The sequence below is a fragment of the Nyctereutes procyonoides genome, unplaced genomic scaffold (genome assembly GCF_905146905.1).
Source record: "Nyctereutes procyonoides isolate TBG_1078 unplaced genomic scaffold, NYPRO_anot_genome, whole genome shotgun sequence".
Lineage (NCBI taxonomy): Eukaryota > Metazoa > Chordata > Mammalia > Carnivora > Canidae > Nyctereutes > Nyctereutes procyonoides.
In genome coordinates this window covers 20208688-20230836 of record NW_026575139.1, presented here as the reverse complement: position 1 = coordinate 20230836, position 22149 = coordinate 20208688, and the positions used below count along the sequence as shown (strand labels likewise).

At 37.5% G+C, this 22149-nt stretch overlaps 1 protein-coding gene across 4 annotated transcripts in view; it reads left to right on the top strand.

Moving 5' to 3' along the window:
* Positions 1–21592, top strand: part of NRXN3 (neurexin 3) — a 1478719-nt gene extending 1457127 nt beyond the window's left edge. For 2 of the 4 annotated variants that reach the window (XM_055304514.1, XM_055304513.1), the window contains one exon: positions 18385–21592. In XM_055304514.1, coding sequence (XP_055160489.1) covers positions 18385–19007 — 623 coding nt within the window. In that variant the 3' untranslated portion in view covers positions 19008–21592. Of the gene's footprint in view, positions 1–18081 lie in introns of all 4 variants that reach the window. The other 2 variants (XM_055304515.1, XM_055304516.1) reach the window with 2 other exon arrangements.
* Positions 21593–22149: the final 557 nt, after the last annotated feature.

Genomic DNA, 22149 nt, shown 5'->3' with positions numbered 1-22149 from the left:
CAGAGAAAGCCATTTTTATTCACTCTGCGATGATTAGTAGAGCCTTCCAGTTTGAGGTTAAAATGTAGAATAAAATAATAGGGTATGAAAAAAGAACAATGTGGTATGCCTGGGTGGCTCAGCAGTTGAGCTTCTGCCTTTGGCTCAGGGAATGATCCTGGATTTGCAGGATCAAGTCCCACAAGGACTCTTTGCATGGAGGCTGCTTCTCCTCCCTCTGCCTATGTCTCTGCCTCTCTTTCTGTGTCTTTCATGAATGAATGAATGAATGAATGAATGAATAAATAAATAAATAAATAAGCAAACAAATATTTTAAAAAAAGAACAATGTGATGGTCTCCTCCAACAATTGACTTATGGTACTTCAAAAAAAATTTCTGTAGAGTCAATGATGAATTAGGATATTATATGAAAGAAAATGACATGGGACAGAGATATTCAGGGAGCACTTGTAATTTAACAATTCAGGCAAATAGCAAAGGAATCAAATAATTTAGACTACTTTGTTTTTGATAGGTACTTCAAATATCTATCATGTTACTTTTAGAATAGAAAGAACATCCAAAACATTTATTGTGTGGTCCTAAAATCCATGTATTAGAAACTGTTAGGTAGCTTTGGATGTGCCAGTAAGATAGTTTATTACTATCTTAACATTTCTGGCAATATATGTATATGTTTGTATGTATTTTTAAAAATGTCTGTATATGTAATGTCTCCTTTGATTGATTCAACATCCAGTGAAGTTTATCTCCATTTTATGAATAAGAGTTTATGGCTTACTCAAGGTCACAGAAGTTGGATCACAGCTGGGATTTAGTTCACTACAAATTCAACCTGATTTTGCAGAAGAGCCCCTTGGGAAAATGCAAATATCCAGACACACCTGCCATCCTGCCCCCACTACCCCAGTAGAGTGATTTAGTAGGTCTGCCTTAGGTGACCTGGGGTTGTGAAAAAACAGAACCAAAAAATGAACATACAAAACCCAAACAACAGCGACAAAGAAACCCTCATAGCCCCTCTGAATATCTCATTGTGTAGTAATAATTTCAAAGTCAAAGGAGTTTGAAATAAATCTGTAGGGGCAACCTGGGTGGCTCAGCGGTTTAGCACTGCCTTCAGCATCCTGGAGACTCGGGATCGAGTCTCACGTCAGGCTCCCTGCACAGAGCCTGCTTCTCCCTCTGCCTGTGTCTCTGCCTCTCTCTTTCTCTCTCTGTGTCTCTCATGAATAAATAAAATCTTAAAAAAAAGAAAGAAAGAAAGAAATCTGTAGAGATCCTAGGATCTCCTATAGAAGTTGCTTTTGTGCCTAAAGAGTAGCTTGCTTGTAATTTCCCATGCTCACTGAGAACCAAATAGTAACAAACTTCTGTTTAAGGATTGCATTGTGGTTTAATGTAAAAATATGTAGGATTGGGTTCGTGCATGCTTATTCAACTTTCTAGTTGTAAAACTTTGGCCACATTAACCTCTTTCAGCCCAAGTTTACTGATATGTAAGATGTAATTGTAATGATTAACTGAAATAAAATATCTAAAGCATTCAAAATGATGCCTAGCAGAGAATAAAAGTTCTCAATAACTCTTAAGAACAACTCTTTCCAGAACTAGGCTTCTGGTTAATTAGTGTTTTAACTATATAATTACAATTTATATTTTCTTTCTCTTTTGTCATATTTGCAGGGAAATCACTTTGTCTACCATTTGATCATATGCATTTATCCCTAAGCATCTCTCTTTACTAATCCATAGGCTCCTGTGCATTGAGTTTTTGGAATGACTAGAGAATTTCTTATAGCTCCATCCCTAATATATAGCAGTTTTATTTAGAAAAAGCAAAGAATAATCTCATGATATGTGTCTTGTCCATGCAGACATCTCTACAATCTTCTGCTCCTCATGGCTCAGGTCAGACACAGTCAAAGCTATGCAGTTATAATACAGCATCTTGATGTCAAGTGCATGGTGGCCAAGCTTTTCATCTTGTTTGCATAGTACTAGTTTCCATTGATTACAGAAATGCCTTAATGGCATTGCTTTATGAATACTGTATGTTCCTTGCAATGAAAATATGTTTTAAGGGAAAAGAGGGTGTTTTCAAGATACAGTGAGTTTTAGTGTTGTGTGTGTTCACGTTCAGCTGTTTCTCCTGAACAGCTTAGAGGATTTATGGGGTATATAGAGAGGAAGTAACAGTTTGGGATGTCCAGCTGCTGCCACCTAAAGAAACTCTGGTAGAAAGAAAACAGAATTTTGGTCATAGGGGCGCCTGGTTGATACATTTGGTTAAGTGTTTGACTCTTGATTTTGGCTAAGGTCATGATCTCATGGTCATGAGATTGGGCCCCACATTGGCTCCATGCTTGGTGCAGGAATCTGCTTGAGATTCTGTCTCCCTCTCTCTGCCCCCCACCCCCCCACTAGTGTGCTCTGTCTTACTCTTTGTCTCTCTCTCAAATAAATAAATTAAAAAATATATTTTTAAAAAAGAATCCTGGTCATAATGACAGAGTAAATGTGCCTTTGTGAACAACAGAAGCAAAATAAACCTTGTTAAATAATTTATTACTCTATAAACACTATCATAAAGTGTCAGGGTACCAGTTCAAGAGAAAGGTCCCACTGCTGCCAGATTCTGCTGTCAGTGGCTGCAGGGCCACAGGAGGCAAAGATAACCAAATACATTTTTACTACCCTGGTCACCATTCCTCCTACTGATAATTTGTTTGGCTCCTTCCTTGCTATTGCCTAAAGACAAGCATCAAAGTTTGGCAGCTGTAGGTCTGAATATTCTGTTTATTTTATCTTTAGCTTTCACAACTGCAAAGGAAAGCCTGAGTTTTTAATAAACATCCCAGCACTGGTTTATGAAAGGGAGAATGAGTTAGATAGTGATGTATTTTTTCAGAAGCCTTCTTAAGGCAGCTGTGGATGAGAAGGTCCAATTTGCATTGGAACTGCTAACTAGAACTCAGGGAAATCCCATCTGGTTTAGAGAAGAGTAAAATAAAACAAAATAGAGAATGCAATGCCTCAATACTCAGTTTACAAAATATTTACTCAATGCCTGCCCTCAGAAATGATGTCACTGAGTGAAATCATTCAGCAGTAATTTCCTGAGCTCTTACTATATGTCCAGCTCTGCTCCAGGTATAGTGAAGAACAAGACAAAGTCTCTGTTCTCATAGAGCTTATTATCCATTGAGAGATAACTGGACATTAATGAATGTGTAAGAGTCAGCTATGTAGAGAATCAAGATCAGTTAGTGAGCAGGTTGCTACTTTACTGGGGAATTAACAGAAGAACTCTCTGAAGAATAAAATTAGGGGAGAGACCCAAATCAATGGAAGAACCTAGCAAGACAGAGAGCAAGGAAAGGAGTGTTCAAGGAAAGCTAGAGAAGTACAGCTAGAGTCTGAGACATCCTGGGTCAGCGGAGCTATAGGGGATCTGTAGGAGATGAGATGGGAGTGACAGTAAGCAGCTGGCAGATCACAGGGTACTTTCACAGTAGGTCAGGGGCCAGAGTTTGGGTTTGAGGATATCTTTAAATATTTTAGGCAAGAAACTGACTTGATCTGATTTATATTGTATACTTTTGAAAGCAGTTTGGCTCATTATGGAGAATGGATTTGGGGAAGTGAATAGTGAAGGTGGGAAAATCAGTTGGGAGGCTACTACAGACTTGAAGCAAGGAATTATGGTGATTTATGCTATGGCATAGATAATGGCATTGGAAAAAGTAGACATATGAAGAATTTGTTGCCAGAGTAGAGCCACTAAAACTTCCTGGTACACTGGATATGTGGAGGTGAGACAGGGTAGGGGCCCAAGTAGATGACTAATTAGGGGTTTGTACATCTGAGTCAGACCAAAGACATGGGAAATCCAAGGGGAGTTGCAAGGTTAAGAGCCAAATAAAATCCAAAGTTCTGTTTAAGCCTTTTTGCATTTGAGAAGCCCCTTAGATATTGAAGTGGAAATGTTGAGTAGGCAGTTTGAGATGAGGAACTGGAATCTGAGGATGGGTAGAGGTGATCTGGAAATCAGTCATATAGATGATAGGCATGCATAGCCAAGAGGCTAGATGGGATCATCAAAAAAATTAAGACAGCCTAGGGCCATGCCTGGTGCCATCCAAGAGACAGAGAGATGAGGCAGGAAGTAAGGAAGTAAGGAGAAATCTCAGGCTATTCAAGCAATTGGAACAAGACATTTCAGACAGGGCTTTCATTTTTCTGACTGGCACACAGGTGACTTTTTATGTTGATAAAATGAGTATTTTATATTACCAACTATCTTGGATTTTAATAGTATTACAAGGGCATAATCATTCGCAAATAACGAGCTTTATGCACATATTACCCCTAAGAGTCTACCTGGAGGCAAGGCAACGAGCAGGGTAACTGTGGCTAAGTTCATGGCTTTGAGGTCTATTTCTACTGCTCTTTCTCATTGTTTCACTTTATATTCCTTCTTGATTAAAGAAACTAGTGGCAGCAAAGATAGCTTTTTTGAATCCCACCCACTTCACAATGCAGACTTCCAAGAGTTGCAAGCTGTTCTATTTTTGTGATTTAATTCAACACATATGCACGGAAGACCTATGGTATGTCCTGCTCTATGCTAGACAGATTAAAAAACACAAAATAAGCATACAGATTCAGCTTGTGAATCAGGGAAATTTTAATATCCTGAGTGAAGAAAGCCTTATTTGCACTGATACCTGATTAAAACCAAATTAAAAGAAGAATAGTAATTCCTGAAAATTTCTTAATGGAGTTTTCCTTTTGTATATCTTAGCGTATTAATGCTTTGGGCAGGAAGGAACTAAAATACTATCGGGACCCTCTGTTCCCTCATGTCTTCATCTTACCCCACAGTTCTTATGTCTATTGAGATAGGTGTTTCCAAGGAATTTCAGGAGTTGGAGTGAAGAGCAAGTGACTTGACTCAAGTGACATGGTTTGCTAGAGGACAAGAGCTCACCTCCAGGTCTGTGCCCCTGCCACTAAATAAATAGGTTCTTATGAAAATGCATTTAAATAAGAGCTCTTCAAGAGTAACTCTAACCCACACAAAGAGTAAAATAAATTATGAAATTACATACAGAAATTATAAAAATTCACTGTTACAAGATGAACTAAGAAAGCGTTAGAAACTTAGCATTATTAGAAGGTTAGGGACAGAGCTTCAACAGAAGTGGTAATCATAGATATTCAGGTTAGGGTTTTGGATTGAGGTTGTCTGCTTGGTGCTGAAGCAAGGATCACACTTGGAGTAGCACTGACCTCAACTGTCTGGGATTCAGCCTCCTCTGTTGAATATGAAACCCTAATTTTAGGGGCACCTGGGTAGCTCAGTGGTTGAGTGTCTGTCTTTGGCTCAGGTTGTGATCCCAGGGTCCTGGGATCGAGTCCGCATCAGGCTCTCTGCAAGGAGCCTGCTTCTCCCTCTGCCTATGTCTCTGCCTCTCTCATGATTAAATAAATAAAATCTTAAAAAAAAACCTAATTTTATAACAATGCTATAGTGTCAGCTTTGAAAACAAAAGTAACAAATATTTGGAAAGCTCTTAGAATTTATTAGCACTTTGACATTAGAAATCGCATGAGTCATAAAGCCTATCCTGTGAGGTGGGTTAATTGAGCAGACATCATAATCTCCATATTATACATGAGGAAACTGATTCTGGGAGGTTAAATGACTTGTTCAGATTCTTAACAAGCTAGTATAGTGGTGACTACTACATCCAGGACTGGACCTTGGGTCTCCTGACTCTAAAATTTCTATCTCATATATTAAATACCAGGCACAAAGCAAGCCATGATAGTGGTGCATGATTTTAATGCTTTTATGGAAGCCATAGCCTAGTGCAGGGGCAAAAAAAAAAAGCATAATTAAATATATTAACCAATTTACTCACTCATTAGTTCAGTCAATAAATGTTTGGTTTTTAGTATTCTAGTTAGTAAGCAAATAAAGATAAAAAGACTTCATATTTGTACTAAAGTTCTTGTAGCCTAGTTGAGACTAAGAAGAAAACAAATTGAGTACAATGGAGTATTGGAGTCAGCAGAAATCTGTGTAGGGCATAATAGGTTCACAAACAAGAATGGAGATGGTGGGACTGAATTAAGGCACAAGTTAAGGATTACATGAGTATAGGGAAATAAGTCATTAATTTAAGGTCCTTTCACAATAAATGTTCTATCCTACTGGATTTTAAATTGTAATGCTACCCATTGTAATGTTATATCCATTCTTATCTACTCGAGTATGAAAAATTACCCTAAACTGAGAAGCAGATCATTAATACAGAAATACAGTTCTGAGTCTTGGGCTTGATGATGTCCTGGACTAACTTGTCCATCTTGGAAGCTTAATTATCTATCTCCCTATCTCCCTAATTTTCCTGTCTCTCCATATCTATCTACTATAACAACATGTGGAAATTGAGTTTGGGAACAGATAGTACATGACTTTTTACTTGGGGCATTTTTTACCATTATAAAGAAAATATGAAACTGCTTATTTAGAAACATATACCATGTATGAAGCAGGTTTCTTTACCCCTTCTCTGAGCATCACTCATTTCTGAGGAAGAGGTTGCAAGAAGGCAGAGTATATGCAAGGTTCATTTTTTAACACATATGGCACCCATTCCCATATTCCTGGATTCCATATGCATTCTTAAAGGCCAAACCATGATTCAGAACTGAGAAAATGATTCTCCCAGAAGAATCCTTCCCTTCTTCCCATAGACACATAAGCAATCAGTGAAATGTTTTTGTCTCTATCACTGGGGCGACAGATGGGGAGATGTACCTCATAGATCTAATGCAAAAACCTTGAAAATCCTCGGTAGATATTTGTTCTCCATACTTCTCTCTTAGCCTGCCCTACTTGGAATGGTTCAAGTGTCTCCCTGGAATTGCACTCAGACTCCCAGAAAGGTTTACTCTTCCTTCCTCTCTTCACTATTTTCCCCCAGAAATTTAAAATATTTGCAGTTATACAAAGTAGTTCATTCAGGCCTTTCTCTTGGACCTTACCTGTACACCCTGAAGACAATGCCTCTTAGCAAGCAGGATCCACTCTCCCAAAGAGGCAGGTCTACCACTTGAGTTACTTCAGTATGTCTTTGGAGTGTATCAAACACAACTCCAAACAATTTAGAAACTTACTTTTCTTTGAAACAAGTGCACTCCTCAAGATGAATTCTGACCAGTGTAATTCTATTGTACTGCATTTGATGTTTTTAAAAGTTTGACTTGACATTTAGACAGTGTTATTTGGATATGGTGGGATTAAAAAAAAATGGTTGCATGAAAATATGCTGTTTTAAGTCAAACTATTGTATTATTTGTTCTCTATGGCAAGCATAACTCTAAATTATTCTGAAACACCCACCAAGTAGAAGCATAGGTACAGAACCATGTAGTTACTGTAGTTACTACAGTTAGATTAATAAAACCTAACACAGATAGCTGATAAAAGATTAAAATAAAGCTGGGACATGATTGTGAGCTACTAGCAATATTACTTTGTATCTACATTAGAAATCAAACAAGCTTATATATGTAACCGATGGCTAACATATTTTGAAAATGTATATGTACTATATTTAGTCAGTGTTGGCTTCATTTAAAACTATGGCTTCCATGGGTTTAAAAAATACATATTTTATTTGCAAAGTGACAACCATTCATTTTGCTATGTTCAGCTGTTTAAACCAGTGATTTCTATAATGTAAGTGACATCCTACTTGTATGAGTTTTAAAACAGGTTACTTTGAAATCGGTAAATTACTCAATAAAAACTTAGGAGACCAAATTTGATGATCTGTCTTCCTCAAAACACCTCTTAACACCTCTTACTATCCAAGAGTATGTATATACTGGAAGTATCTTATTCTTTAAGTCTCATACTTAGGCCAGTTATGTTTCCTCCTTTAAAAAATTGTCTGTGAAACAAAAAAACAGCCCATCTGAGTATTACCAAAACTAACTTTGTTCTATAGAAGTCATTTGATGCCTTGTGAGGCCATATGAACATTTGTAGGATATTCTTATACCATACAATTCAATGTTAAAAGTATAATTATTCAAAAAAAATCAGGGGCAACAAGGGTTTTTCGTTTCCTATATTGAGATTCTTTTCCTCCTTCTAAAACCTCCTAGCTACCCTTTGTGAAGTTCCTACAATAATGATTAACATTATTAAACCAGAGACTAAAAATCTTGGTACGGACTGACCCATGGGGACACGTTACTATAATTATTTTAAAATAAAATAATAAAAGGGGCGTCCCATAGGGGTCCAAAGTCTGACTCATCCTCACAATGTATTTCCTTTTTGTTAAAGTCACCCAGAAAAGTTCTTAGGAGTGACTAGGATCGTGTCAGAACCAGGTGTTCTCAAGTGTCTTACCTTTGTGGTTTGCCTACCTGGGTTTCCGAGTCCTTGGTTGGACATTAATGTTCCCACAGGAATAAAGTATTGATTATAACTCTTAGGATCTCTTCCAGTAGAGGCTGAGGCCATTTCTAAAAACACACGTGCACGCACGCATGCACACGCATACGTTCACACTTACTCTCCTCCTCTCCCTCTCTTTTCCATTTTTCTCAATATAGATTGGACTGAACATTTGTTTCCCACGTGAAGACTGGTATAGTTTCCCCCAATGTCCTTGGAGTAAACCACGCTCATTTCCCGACTATCCTGTACTTTACAGACACTGACATTGTATCACTGTGTTCTTTGGAGTGGAGAGGGATTTTGCCTTACTTTATCATCTATCTATATCTATCTATCTATCTATCTATCTATCTATCTATCATCTATCTATCTATCTATCTATCTATCTATCTATCATCTATCTTATCATCTATCTGCTATTCCATTCATCAGGCTCATTTTATGAATACCTTATTGTCACTTACGGTACTCTGTCAATTTGACAAAACCATGGAAAACTCATATGGAACAATGCAATTATAACCTCTCTATGACTTACAAAGTCTGTGAATGAATATGGGATAAGTTTTCTAGACCAAAACCCATGAACCCATGCATATTTTTACCTCAGTTCTTGCCACTACAGGCTCTACAGGCCTCAACATGCATACACATGTGCACATCCCTTCCTTGTTGTAATTGGCAGGAAGCCTTGGGATGTCCTTTGCCCCTACTGGAAAGGCATGAAAAACTAAGTCCAGTACCTTCCTCCCACCCCCAAATCAGTTTTGTCTTCCTGACCTCTCCCCAACCCTAGCTTGCTGTTCTGTTTTTCTATTTTCCCTAAATGCAACTTACTTTAAGCATGTATTAATTTGATTACCATTCCTACAGTTAAAGGATAATAGAAGATTACCCATTTGTCAGTCTTAGCCACTTTCTTCTCTTTCAAATGTCTACTTATGACGTACATCCAGACTGCACGCCCTTTTTATTTTTTTTAAAGAAGCAAAACAAAAAAAATTTAATAAAATGCAAAATTTCTTTTTAAAGAAAATGCAAAATTTGTTTTCAATTTTGGCTATCACCAAAGGGGAATCAACAAGCCAGAACACAAAAGCAAAAAAAAAAAAGTGTCCCCTGACTGCTCTGTCTGTGCCTCCTCAGCGTGTGCATCTGGTTGTTCATCTCTGAAAGTGTGTGAAATACTTTTTTTTCTTTAAAATTTTTTTGTTCTTTTCTCCCTTTTTGTTTGGGAATTATTAAGTGCTTTTTGTATTATATCTATCTATATATATCAATATGTTTCTTTTAATTGCTAGATCTTTAACTTTAGATTTGGTTTTATCCAAAATTATGAGAAAAAAAAGAGTTATGAATTGTTTTCTGCAATTTTTCCCTACTCCCTCTTTAAATGTGGAACAACTTCAGCTGCAGTATCTCCACATCCACATCTTTGAAATTAGTGCCTTCTCTTTGGGAATCCCATGCACCATGGGTGGCAGGGGAAAATGGATGCCGTCATTTAAACAGAAACATTGCTCTATAGGGAAGTGATTAGTTTCCCAGCAGGTGGGCTCCCTATACGGTTTTGCCTTTCCATCAGCTCTGCAAGTCTCTAACCACCACCCCCAACTCTAGATGGGGCTGTGTGGCTGCCGGTGAAGTTGTTCAACTTGAATGCATAAATCTAGTCTCCTTGTTTTTGCTTTTAATCTTTTGATCATTATTAATAGTATTATTATTTTATGTAAATTGGCTACTTTTAGTAGGAAAAAGTTTAACTGTTTTTATTATTTGAAACTCTTTAATGAAAATGTAATGATTTTTGGAGTAATTGCATGTTGAAGAAGTTGCAGCTTAGGGTGTGTGAGATTGTGTTAGAGTTCTGTTCTTTATTTCTGTAGATGGGCATGTGTAGGCTCATTTGTTTTTGTATATTGCCCATCCCTTCCTTACAGCCAGAAGCTCTAATGCAGCTAGATCACTCCGTGCCGCCCTTACATGGACATGGCGACTCACTTACACATTCACCCCCATCATCTTCATCTCTTGTGTAGTACACTCATAAATACAACCCTCCCCTCTCTGCATCTTTCCTTCCCATTCCCCCCCTTCTTTAGCATTGTTCAAATATATGTGCTGTCATCCATCCCCTTAAATTAAAGAAATCTAAAACTTGTCAAAAAGACAAAAATATTTAAAAATTAAATATATATCTGAGAACCTATATTAGTGCAGAAGTTCATTCAAAACCCTCCAGATTCAAGATTTTGTTAAAGGCAAATTCTAAAAGTAAACAGGTTTTTTTTTTAATTTTTTAAGTCATTGCAATCGGAATTATTTTGAATTCAAAATCGATGCTCTCCTAAGCCCCTCAAAGTAAAACTTTGTTGAAGTGCAGATTTTTTTTTTCTTTTCATGTTATGTGGTGTGGATGTATGTGTTGTTGCCTCCCTGTATCATCCTCTGTTGTAAATTATTATATTTGAAAAATTAGACATTTTGCTCAAAAGTTTTTTAAGAAATGACAACAAAAAAAGCAAGTTACAAGAATGTGGCAATTCTATTTGTCCAAGAGCATTCTTACACAACTTTCTTTTGTAAATTTTTCTTTCATGCCAAAAAACATGCGGGCAATTTGTTGATGTAAGTTGACTATAAATTAATACGGTATGCTTTTTTCACTTAAGTTATTTTATCTATATGGAAATAATTTCTTTCTTTGTTTTCCAAAAACAGCCTCTATTTTTTTATTTGCTTTTACTTTTTTTTCTCCTGTCATTATACTGTGAATGCCTTTGCTTTCCTTTCCTCTAGCTTACTTTGGCCTTGATGTTGGTTTTATTTTCTACTGTATGATTTTGAAATAGTATTAAATATTTTATTTTCTTTGTGTCTCTCTGCTTAATTTTCACTGTTGTGTTCTGTGCTGAATTGCTTCTAATGATCAATGTGAACTCTACAGTTGGTAGAAGGGGGTAAGTCGTTCTTACCATCCAAAGGAAGCCTAGCCTCTTTGCCTGAACCAACCTTAATGCCTTGAAAGTCATGATAGGCTTTACAGTGGGATATTAAATTGGTTACAGCCAATGGGAGGCCTGGGCACCCCCCAGAAGAAAATGAGTTACCTCCAAGTATTGTCATAATGCATCCTTATTTAATTCCTTAGAAAGCACTCAGGGAAATCAGTCTTATCATATCTTCCTTCAGCAAAGGGAAATTAAGATACTCTCAAGTGACTATGGTAGAGTTTGGTTATCCAGGATTATGCCACCACCATCACTGCCGACTACAAAATCAATTCTATAAAGAATGAAGGCATCGAGAGTCCCAGGTGTTTCAAGTATGTTCCTATAATAATGATGCCTTCCAATGTATAGAACTTACTACTGGTGAAAGCACACACATATACACAGAAGGTACACAATTCTCTCTCCCCTCTCCTTCCCTGACTCTCTCTCTCTCTGTTTCTCTCTCTCTCTCTCTCTCTCTCTCTCTCTCTCTCTTCCCACCTTCTCTTTCCCTCTCCCTCTTCCTTGCCTCTCTCTCTAAATCTCTGTCTATCTCTCCTCCCCTTTTGCCTTTCTATTAATAGTTGCTATTTATTTCCTGGATTTAATCAAGTGAACTTTAGGGGGATCCTAAGGATTCTTCTACCAAGAAGCAACATGATATTTTCACATCTAAAGTTGTATTTAGGAAATCTTTCATGTAGGTAGGTACTGCCTTAGAGGTGAGAATATCCCTTGACTTTAAAGGTATTTGGATTAATGTTGCTTTATGCACTTTGGAAACATATGATCAGTAAGAAGTGCTATACAGTTTTTAAATGAAGAGGTTGTTTCACTCTAATGTCATGCATTGTGTTATCTGAAACTGTTATAGAAATAATCAGATTGAATGGTGGTTAACAGACATGTTTGCAACCTAGCAGCTTTAATGAATGGGCTTTCTCTGCCTCAGTTCATGTGATTCTATATTGTTTCATGTGTTAGATGATATTTTGGGTTTAAAACCAAGAACTTCCTAAATGGGGTGTTATTTTGTCTAATAGAATTGATTTTTGTGAGGAAGCTATCCATAGGTCAACTTAATAAAAGGTTAATTTTGTTTTAAAAAGATACAAGCTCTTTGAAATCTTATAAATCATTCTTCTAAGTCTGCATTTAAAATAACCTGAATCATCTAGATCCTATATTATTATACTTGTACCTTAGCATGAGGTTACTATGTTAAAAAACGGTCAGAAGAAAGTAATGAATGGTTTCAGTGTTTACAGGCCCAAAATGTTAATAGAAATAATACTAGTAATTAGCATTTTGGAATAACACTGGGTTCTGTGCTACATACTTAATATGCTTTACAATTAACATTAACATGCATTAAATTATTATTCACACTGGCGGTTTGAGATGGACTATGTTATTACTTCTATTTTACAAAAAGTTTAAGAATTTTTTGCCAAACTCCTAGGGCTAGTAAGCCACAGAGGTGTGATGCTAACCTGGAGTTTGAGTGACTCCGGAGGCAAAGCTCTTAACCAATAGGCAAATGAAAAATCCCACTGGACATTCCTTATTTTACAAGGTAAAATGATACCAAGTGTCTTTGTCCCATCTTATTGGGCATATGTTAGAAAATAGAACCTGAAGCTTTTCAGAATCAATCCCATTTCAGACAAACTAGGGAAAACATGTCCTACCTAGAGATTCGCATCTTATGAAAATGTAAGTGAAGCCCCTTTGAGACACTCGAGTTTTTCTGGAGTCTTCTCTCCAGGTACTTGCCATATTTGTCCATGGCTATTTTTTCTGAAGGTGGAGAGGAATTGCAAGCTTCAGGATATTTATGTGCTACAAGTACACAGTGCTTTGGCACCAAACAACTAAATGAATATCATTCAACCACTAATTTAGAAGGGGGAAGGATGATTTTTCTGTATTATGTGAATTTCTCAGCAGAGAATTAGGAAAATGCAAATGAGAGGTAAAGGACCTAAATATACATAAAATAAATTCAAGGAATTGGAGAATGGCGTCCTCTCTCAGTCTGGCTCTTTAGTGTCATTGTTTTGGTATTTTTGTGACTTCTTAGACTCAAATATATCCAGAGAGGCAAAGGTTGGAGCCACATTGAAATTTTGTGCTGCTCTTGTTTTTTGTTTTTTGTTTTTTGTTTTCAGATGACCTACTACATTCACCATTACCAGCAACATTCTCACAGTTCAGAAAAGTTCTATTAAATTTTTAATACACTGTCTTTTTCGATGGCAGAGAGCCCCTTTTGCTGGATATCAGCTCTAGACACATGAATTATATATCTATAAATACACTCATAAAGCAAAAAAGCAGGGCAGCCTTCAGGGCTAAAATAGACCTTTTATATCCCTAGTGATCTCTCTAGTTTAAAGAAAAGCACAACCCTGTCAAAAAGGGGTATATATTCCTGATTTAAAATGCTAACGTTAAGGAATAAAGATAGTTCTTATTCCGAGCCAAAGAAAAATTCTGGGGATGGAATAGGAAATTAGGGTGTTGATAGCCTGCAGGGTTTCTGCCTGTAGCCCCTTATGATTTTAGGCTTCTTGCTTTTGTGAATACTTTTATAAGCCTAGACATCTGGTAGATCCCTGACTCCGTAGTCTTTGGGCATTGAAAAAAAGTATCAGCTGCTGCTCTAGCATTTCTGAGGATAATCACTTTGGATTAAAACAAATAAACATAAAATCTTAAATAGCTTTCCACAATCTAAGTTATTTCTCTTAAGGATCTAATTTTGAGAGAAATGTATCCCTCATCTCAAAGGATGTGTGCCCTTGGACTCCCTAGGACACTATAAGCATCCTAAATCTTAAAGATGGGAGTTGATATTAAAATTGATTATACATGCCAACTCACACACACACCTCTCCCAGGCACCTTGCACATTTACAGTTCTTCAAAATTTTCTATCTAATTTTCACTGCAATTCCATTCATAATAGTTTCCATATCCTAATTGACTTCCTTTTAAACTGCAGACATTCTTCCAATTTCTTGAGATACCAAGAAAGGGGGTGGATTATGAAAGCTTTTCTCCCATTTCATTGATGAACCTACCACCAAAATTGGGGCTCACTTTCCCTGACAGGGGGCATAATTTATCATTTTTTATTATTGCTGCCAAGATTAATAACAAAATGGCAAAGCAAATTGAAGATTAGTAATCTGGGCAGATTCTTTGACTTCAACTCTGAAATAGCATACCCACCATTTTAATTTTAAAATAAGCTCTTCTCATTTCACTTAAGGGCTCACCAACCTTTTAGAAGCTCTTTATAAGTTGGCAAGCTGTAGGACTCTCTTTCCATTTCATTGTGAAAATGGTTTTACTCATTTTTTTTCAATCCAAGAGAGATTAAAAGGTATTGAACTGAGAAGTGAATAGCAAAGGAAAGTGGGGGCAATTCAACTGCAGAGTGAGCAATTTGTGGATTTTGTAGACTTTTTACAACAAAGACACTGCAGAAGTTTTAGCTAGGTTTGAAAAAAGAGGGAGGAAAAGGAGGCAAATTTAAGACTCCAGTTGGGTGTCACAGATGGTACACTAAAATTGCAAATGAATGCCACTCTGTAATCATGAAGGCAGTAATCTTAATCTCACTTAAAGGGACACCAGCACCCTACTTAACAATTTGCCTTTTTATTTAAGTGTTCTGTACCAGGCTTTTGCCTTTTTGCAGATTGGTTATTCTTTGTCCTTTATCCCAGTTTCCTGTCTACTTAATATACGTGGAGTAGATTTTTATCATTGGAGCAGATGACTCTCAGGGTTTGTGCCAGAAAAGAATACACAAACTAAACCTTTATTCTAGGTGAGATGGGTAAAAAAAAAAAAAATCCTGTCTTGTTCTCTGAAGGAAAGTAAAGTCATCCCTGAGTAATCTCTAGAGGACCTTCAAACAAATTGCATTGGCCTTCTCTTCTCTTCTCACTGCTCTTCTCGTACCTAAGTACTTAAACACTGCTTTTTTTCATGGGTCACCTTAAATATAAAACTTGGGACCACCACCACCTCCTCCCCATGGAAGAATAAAGAGAAAAGTCAACTCAGGCTTAGTTTCAGGACCGACTTACCTTTAGGGAACTGTGCTTCAAATCCCATTTATAAAAGCTAGCAAAAGTTGTAAATTATACATTAAATATGTTGCAAGATATATATATTATATTTGTTCACAATGTAAAAACAAAAACAAAAACAAAAAAAGTCATGCTGGTCCAGTAAAGCAAGTCTGAAGCTTGACAGAACTGCAAAGATCATTTCACTCAAGAGTTTGAAACTCTAAGCACTAGAAAAGCACTATGCTTGGGATTAGGGCATAGCCCAAAATATCATCTTGAAATGTTCAGAAGTGTTCATGTTTTATTTCTCTACATATGCTAACATTATCAGGTGGGACGAAGATGGTTGTATGTTCCCTTCCAAATGATACACATTATGTACATTATTGCCACCCTCCCCAACTCCATTTCTCTCTGCATAACACAATGTTATTGGCTAGTTAACTGTGGAGTAAAGCTTCTGACATGAGTACAAAGGTTTCTTCTCGGGTGCTTTGAAGGTAGGCAACATCTTTCCTCTCAGGGGGCCATTCTCTCAGCTTACAGAAAGCTGAGCTGGGGAGTTCTCTTTTGTGAGTCAGTCTTTGTAGGATGAACCCAGAAAAACCATGTAAGCGCCAAGACTTGTCCACCTAGAATTTTGCAGGATTGAGTCACATGTCTGTCTTTGTCACCAATAAGGGGCACCAGGGCAAAAGTCACATCTGACTTTTCACACACTTTTGACTATATGATAGTAGATCTTCAAATACCAATCATCCCATCAGGGCAGTTACTGTGGAGGGCAGAACTGACAAGAATATCATACCTGGCTGAATGCTTAATGACCCAGTTCAGAAGTAATATCATATTAGCAACTCAACTGTCTAACTGGGACAGGGAAACATCATACCATCCCTGCTAGAGGATCAAAAAAAAAAAAAAAAACAGCTGCATTGGAATAAATTCAACGAGGAGACATGAACTGTGACTTCTGGAGATTCCAGAGATTCTTTGTTTGAAAAATAACATTGTGAAGAGACAGAGAAGAGAACTTGATTATCTTGCTTGCATACATGAGTAATAAATGTGGCACTACAATTTGGTAATATCCACCATAGAATATTTATGGTACCCATGATTTACAAGGCACTGTGATTTACTGAACCATTCTGAACTTTCTTTTCTGACCTAGTCCACATGTTCAGAAGTGTGATAATTAAGGTCTATGGATAAACCAATTTATTTTTCTCACTGTAGATAGGAATTGCTGATTTTATTTTTCTTTAAAGATTTTATTTAAAAAAAAAAGATTTTATTTATTTATTTGACGGAGAGACAGAGCAGGGAGGGGCAGTGGAGGAGGGGAAGAAGGACAAGTAGACTCCCTGCTGAGCTGAGCCAGGAATCCTTTGGGGCTCCATCTCACAACCCTGAGATCATGACCTGAGCCAAAATAAAGAGTGAGATGGTTAACTGAGCCATCCAGGCACCCCCGGAATCTCTGATTTTAAAAACTCAATTTGCGGGCACCTGGGTGGCTCAGTGGTTGAGCATCTATCTGCCTATGGCTCAGTTCGTGATCCCAGGGTCCCGTGATCAGTTCCTGCATCAGGCTCCCCACAGGGAGCCTGCTTCTCCCTCTGCCTATGTCTCTGCCTCTCTGTGTGTGTCTCTCATGAATAAATAAATAAAGATCTAAAAAAAAAAAGCCACCTCCATTTGCTATCTCTACATTTCTGAGTCTAAGTTTTCCATAAAGCAAGGATATCTAGTCTGAGTATTTTTAAAATTTAGTGTCCAGCTCAGCATATATTGCATATAGCATAAAAGCAATGCATAAACATGAGATCAATGCAAGGCCAGTTGTCATTTAATAGATGAGAATTTCTGGAAAGGCACCAAAAGGGTTAGATGAACTTTTTTAACCTCTCCTGAGTTCCCCTCACTTAGCATATAGTAAATGAAGACTGAACTTGATAAATGTTAAATAAAAGGTAATAGCTTAAAATGCTAAAGACAAGGTCTCTTATGTTTACTGATCTTGATCTCTGTAACATGGAGAATGCATCATGGTCATCCTCATGGGAGCAAGTACGTAGAAATCCAAGAAGGCAACAAAGAAATGGTAGGGCTCACAGATTAATCACATGCATGAGTACATGTACACACACACACACACACACACACACACAATTCTGATAGCCAGTTTTTACAACAGTAACATGGAATGTCATTATCTCATAAGCAGATCCTGGAAACAGCCTACTTGAATTCTATCTAAATAATCACTTGGGAGTATCTTTAAAACCTAAGGATTTCCGATTTTGGTGGCAAGAGGCATATAATGGGCTCTAAATCAGTTTAGGATGGTTAGGCTGCAACAAGAAGGGATCCATGTGCGGACCCGGGTCATTTTATTATAATTTCTGGTGCCTAACCCATGAGGTGCAGTCACTGAGAAAATGACTATGAACTGTGTCTATCTACAAAAATACTAATTCTGTTTTTCTTTTTCTTTTCAATCCCAGGAGGTGAATTAGTTATCCCTCTTCTTGTAGAAGACCCTTTAGCTACCCCTCCTATTGCTACTCGTGCACCTTCCATTACACTCCCCCCTACCTTTCGCCCCCTCCTCACCATTATTGAGACCACCAAAGATTCCCTGTCCATGACCTCTGAGGCGGGGTTACCTTGCTTGTCGGACCAAGGCAGCGATGGTTGTGATGATGATGGCTTGGTGATATCTGGGTATGGCTCAGGGGAAACCTTTGACTCTAACCTGCCCCCTACTGATGATGAAGATTTTTACACCACCTTCTCCTTGGTAACAGATAAGAGTCTTTCCACTTCAATCTTCGAAGGTGGCTACAAAGCACATGCGCCCAAGTGGGAATCCAAGGACTTTAGACCTAACAAAGTCTCCGAAACTAGTAGGACTACTACCACATCTTTGTCCCCTGAGCTGATCCGCTTCACAGCTTCCTCCTCGTCTGGGATGGTGCCCAAATTGCCAGCTGGCAAAATGAATAACCGTGATCTCAAACCCCAGCCTGATCTAGTCTTGCTTCCGTTGCCCACTGCCTATGAGCTAGACAGCACCAAACTGAAGAGCCCACTAATTACTTCCCCCATGTTCCGTAATGTGCCCACAGCAAACCCCACGGAGCCGGGAGTCAGACGGGTTCCGGGGGCCTCAGAGGTGATCCGGGAGTCGAGCAGTACAACAGGGATGGTCGTCGGCATTGTGGCTGCTGCTGCCCTCTGCATCTTGATCCTCCTGTACGCCATGTACAAGTACAGGAACAGGGACGAGGGGTCCTATCAAGTGGACGAGACGCGGAACTACATCAGCAACTCGGCCCAGAGCAACGGCACGCTCATCAAGGAGAAGCAGCAGAGCTCGAAGAGCGGCCACAAGAAGCAGAAAAACAAGGACAAGGAGTATTATGTGTAAAAACGACAAAAAACAAACAAACAAACAAACAAACAAAAAAACAAACGACACCGCTAACAATCACGCGAGTTTGTGACACAGAATTATTCATATGTGAATCTATTACACGCGCTTGGAAAAGGAGATGCCACAGATGTCAGAACTGTCATCACTACGAGATGGGGTGTACCATGACTACGGTGGGGAAAAACCATCTTTAAGAGGACACGCGCGCGCACACACACAAAGGTGTACCTACCTGTAGAGTTCAGCTATGGCTGCTTTGACTTCAGTCATCGCTCGGAGACAGGACATTCTCTCTGCCCTGCTGTATCATAAAGCACACACTTTGCGCTCTGGAGCAAGCAGTTGGCTCCCCCACTTTCGCGGACTTGGAAGCTTCCTTCTCTTGAGGACTTTTCACCCAAGGTAGAAGACTTCATGGCTTACTTGTTCCATAACTCCAAGTGAGTCTGTAATGATCTTTGTGAAGCTTGACTGTAACAATGTTCTCTCTCTTCTTTTTTTTTTTTCCTTTTTTTTCTTTTGGTTTAATTATGTAAAAAACAAAAACAAAAAAAATTTAAAAAAAATTAAAAACAAACAAACAAACAAAAAACAAACAAACCCACCCTTATCTGGTTTTGGCCAGTGTACATGTAACTTTTCAAGATCTGAGGGGAAAAAAAAAATGGCTTTTGGGTTTTTGTTTATTTTTTTGAGAATGACTGGACATAATGAAGAAGAAAAAACAAACAAACAAACAAAAAAAACTCAGAAAATGAAAGTAAGAGAGACTATTGCCATATGAACTCAAAAGCTACCATGGTGTTCACTCTACATATCAGGTTGTGGTCTTTCTAGAATCTGTTGTTTGTTTCCTATACGATGCTTTGCCGAACACATAGCAAAATCACATGATGGATGATAGCATTGATTTGAAAAGCTGGTCCCTCAGGATCTAATTTCAGAATTTGCCACCCAAACCCTGAACAGATGGGTTTAGGGCTGGTTATATCAGAGCTATTGGCTTTACTTAACAATATTGTTCCTGTTCATTAGCCCAGCCAAATTGTGGTGAAGGAGAAAGCCCCACAAACTAAAACACAGCCTTTCCTAGGGAAGGTGAAGAGGGGGTGGGCTGGATCTGTGACTGATTGAAATGCATGTAAATGTAAAAGACAAGACAATACTGTAAGTCTGTTAAAGAATCAAAACAGACAGTAGGGGAGTTCAACGTGTGATGGAACCACAAAAGGTCACACAAGCCAAACGCGGCATGACAGAGTGCAAAATACATAGTTCTTCCCCCGCCCCCAACATGATGTTTTTCATAGTGGTTTAATTTTGTAGCCTGACACTTATGGATAACTCTGTCCTTCCATTTGCTCACATCTCCCTTCACCCATCTTTTCTAAAAACAAACAAATAAATAATAAATGAATAAAGCTGCTGTGACACACAAAAAAAGGAATTTAATAGTATAATATATATATAAATAAATATATATACAGATATATTTATCATGGTATGTTTGATGGGATGACTGAAACAGGAAAACTGTTAAAGTCTTGAAGTGGAATGAGAATGTTGTTTTAAAAGAAAATAACAAAACAACAAAAAAGTAAACCTTAAAATGTGAAGAAAGTGTGAGTTTTAGTTTTGTCACAGTTAACTGTGTCAAAGAGAATAAACAATCTTCTCAGATTTTGTTTACATATTTTACTACATTTTTGCTGGTATAATTCCTTAGCCACCTATGTACATACTGCTTTAAGAACTGTTCTTTCCTTTATATTGGTTTGTTTCTGTTTGTTTGGTTTATATTCCAGTTGTCTGTCTTTTCTTTTTGAAAAGAGGAAACAATGTACAGAATAACTAACTGGTTGTGTGGCCATAGCGATCCAAAAAGCAAGAGACAAAGCAAGACAAATATTCACACAAAAATGAAGTACGTCTTCTGGAGGGTCCGATATATACAATTTCTTTTGTACAGATGAAAACCAATCAGCTGCTTAGATTTAGAAATCTACTCTTGCTGGTCTTTGTAAGTTGCATGAATATTTGAGAAATATCTTAAAACACGAGGCAAAAAGCGCAATCTAAACGATGGTAGCCTTTACTAATGTGTATGGAAAGGTGTTCCTCATTACCTGATATTTAAATGTGTTACAATTTTTGGATTTTTTTTGTTGTTGTCATTAAAAAAGACAGGATTATAAAGAGATATCAAAGCACGATTTTAGATAACTTAAATGGCCCAACCTATATGAAGTTGATTATATCTCGATGTCTGTAAAAGATTGCTGTTTTTGGAGTCTTGAGGTCTTGTGAACTGATTTCCTGCTTTCTTTCTTTACATTTTTTTTTATTTGAGTAAAAATACATTTGTTATATTCCTTTTAGTGTAAGTTTCTATTTGGACAATTTTATGGGAACATGTGCATTCTGTATGTGAGCTTCTATCATATTCCTGTTGTTTTATGAGCAGACTCTTAAGGAATTTATTTTATGATGTTGTGAAGTTACTGCTTTTTTCTTTTTCCTTTCTCTTTTATTTCATATTTGCATTTTCGTTCAAGGATATGCTTAGCAATAAAATGTTCTTCCCAAAACCTTGTATGATGATGCATTGTTATTTTCTGAACACTTGGTAAAAGATCTTGCACTGGAGCTAAACATGTCCTTATTAAAAGCCACGTAAGCTAGGACCAGGTGAAATAAAATATTCTAACCAGTTACTAGTTACTTATATAAACTTATCAAAAGTGGCATATTTATGGGCTAAACAAGTATTGTCTGTCAACTGAGGCATTGTTATTTAGATTGCTATAATAAGGTAAGCAGGAGGTAAAACATTTCTGAACAGGTAAGACGACAGAACCATTGTATTCTGGGAAAGATTATTGGATACTATATATCTTTTTAAATGTTTGATAACTTTTAAGTATTTGCTGCAAGTCAACAAACTTTGAACCTTTTTCTAGAACCTTGTTTGTATAATGCCTTAAATCCTGGAAAGCTTTAGATGCCTTCTCTCCAAGTTTCCTGGCATATTGAATTAAAAAACAAACAAACAAAAAGAAAGTCCTACTAAATCCAAAAGCAAAATATAAATGAATGCTTACATTTTAACAACTTCTTCTGGATTTTTGTGTTATAA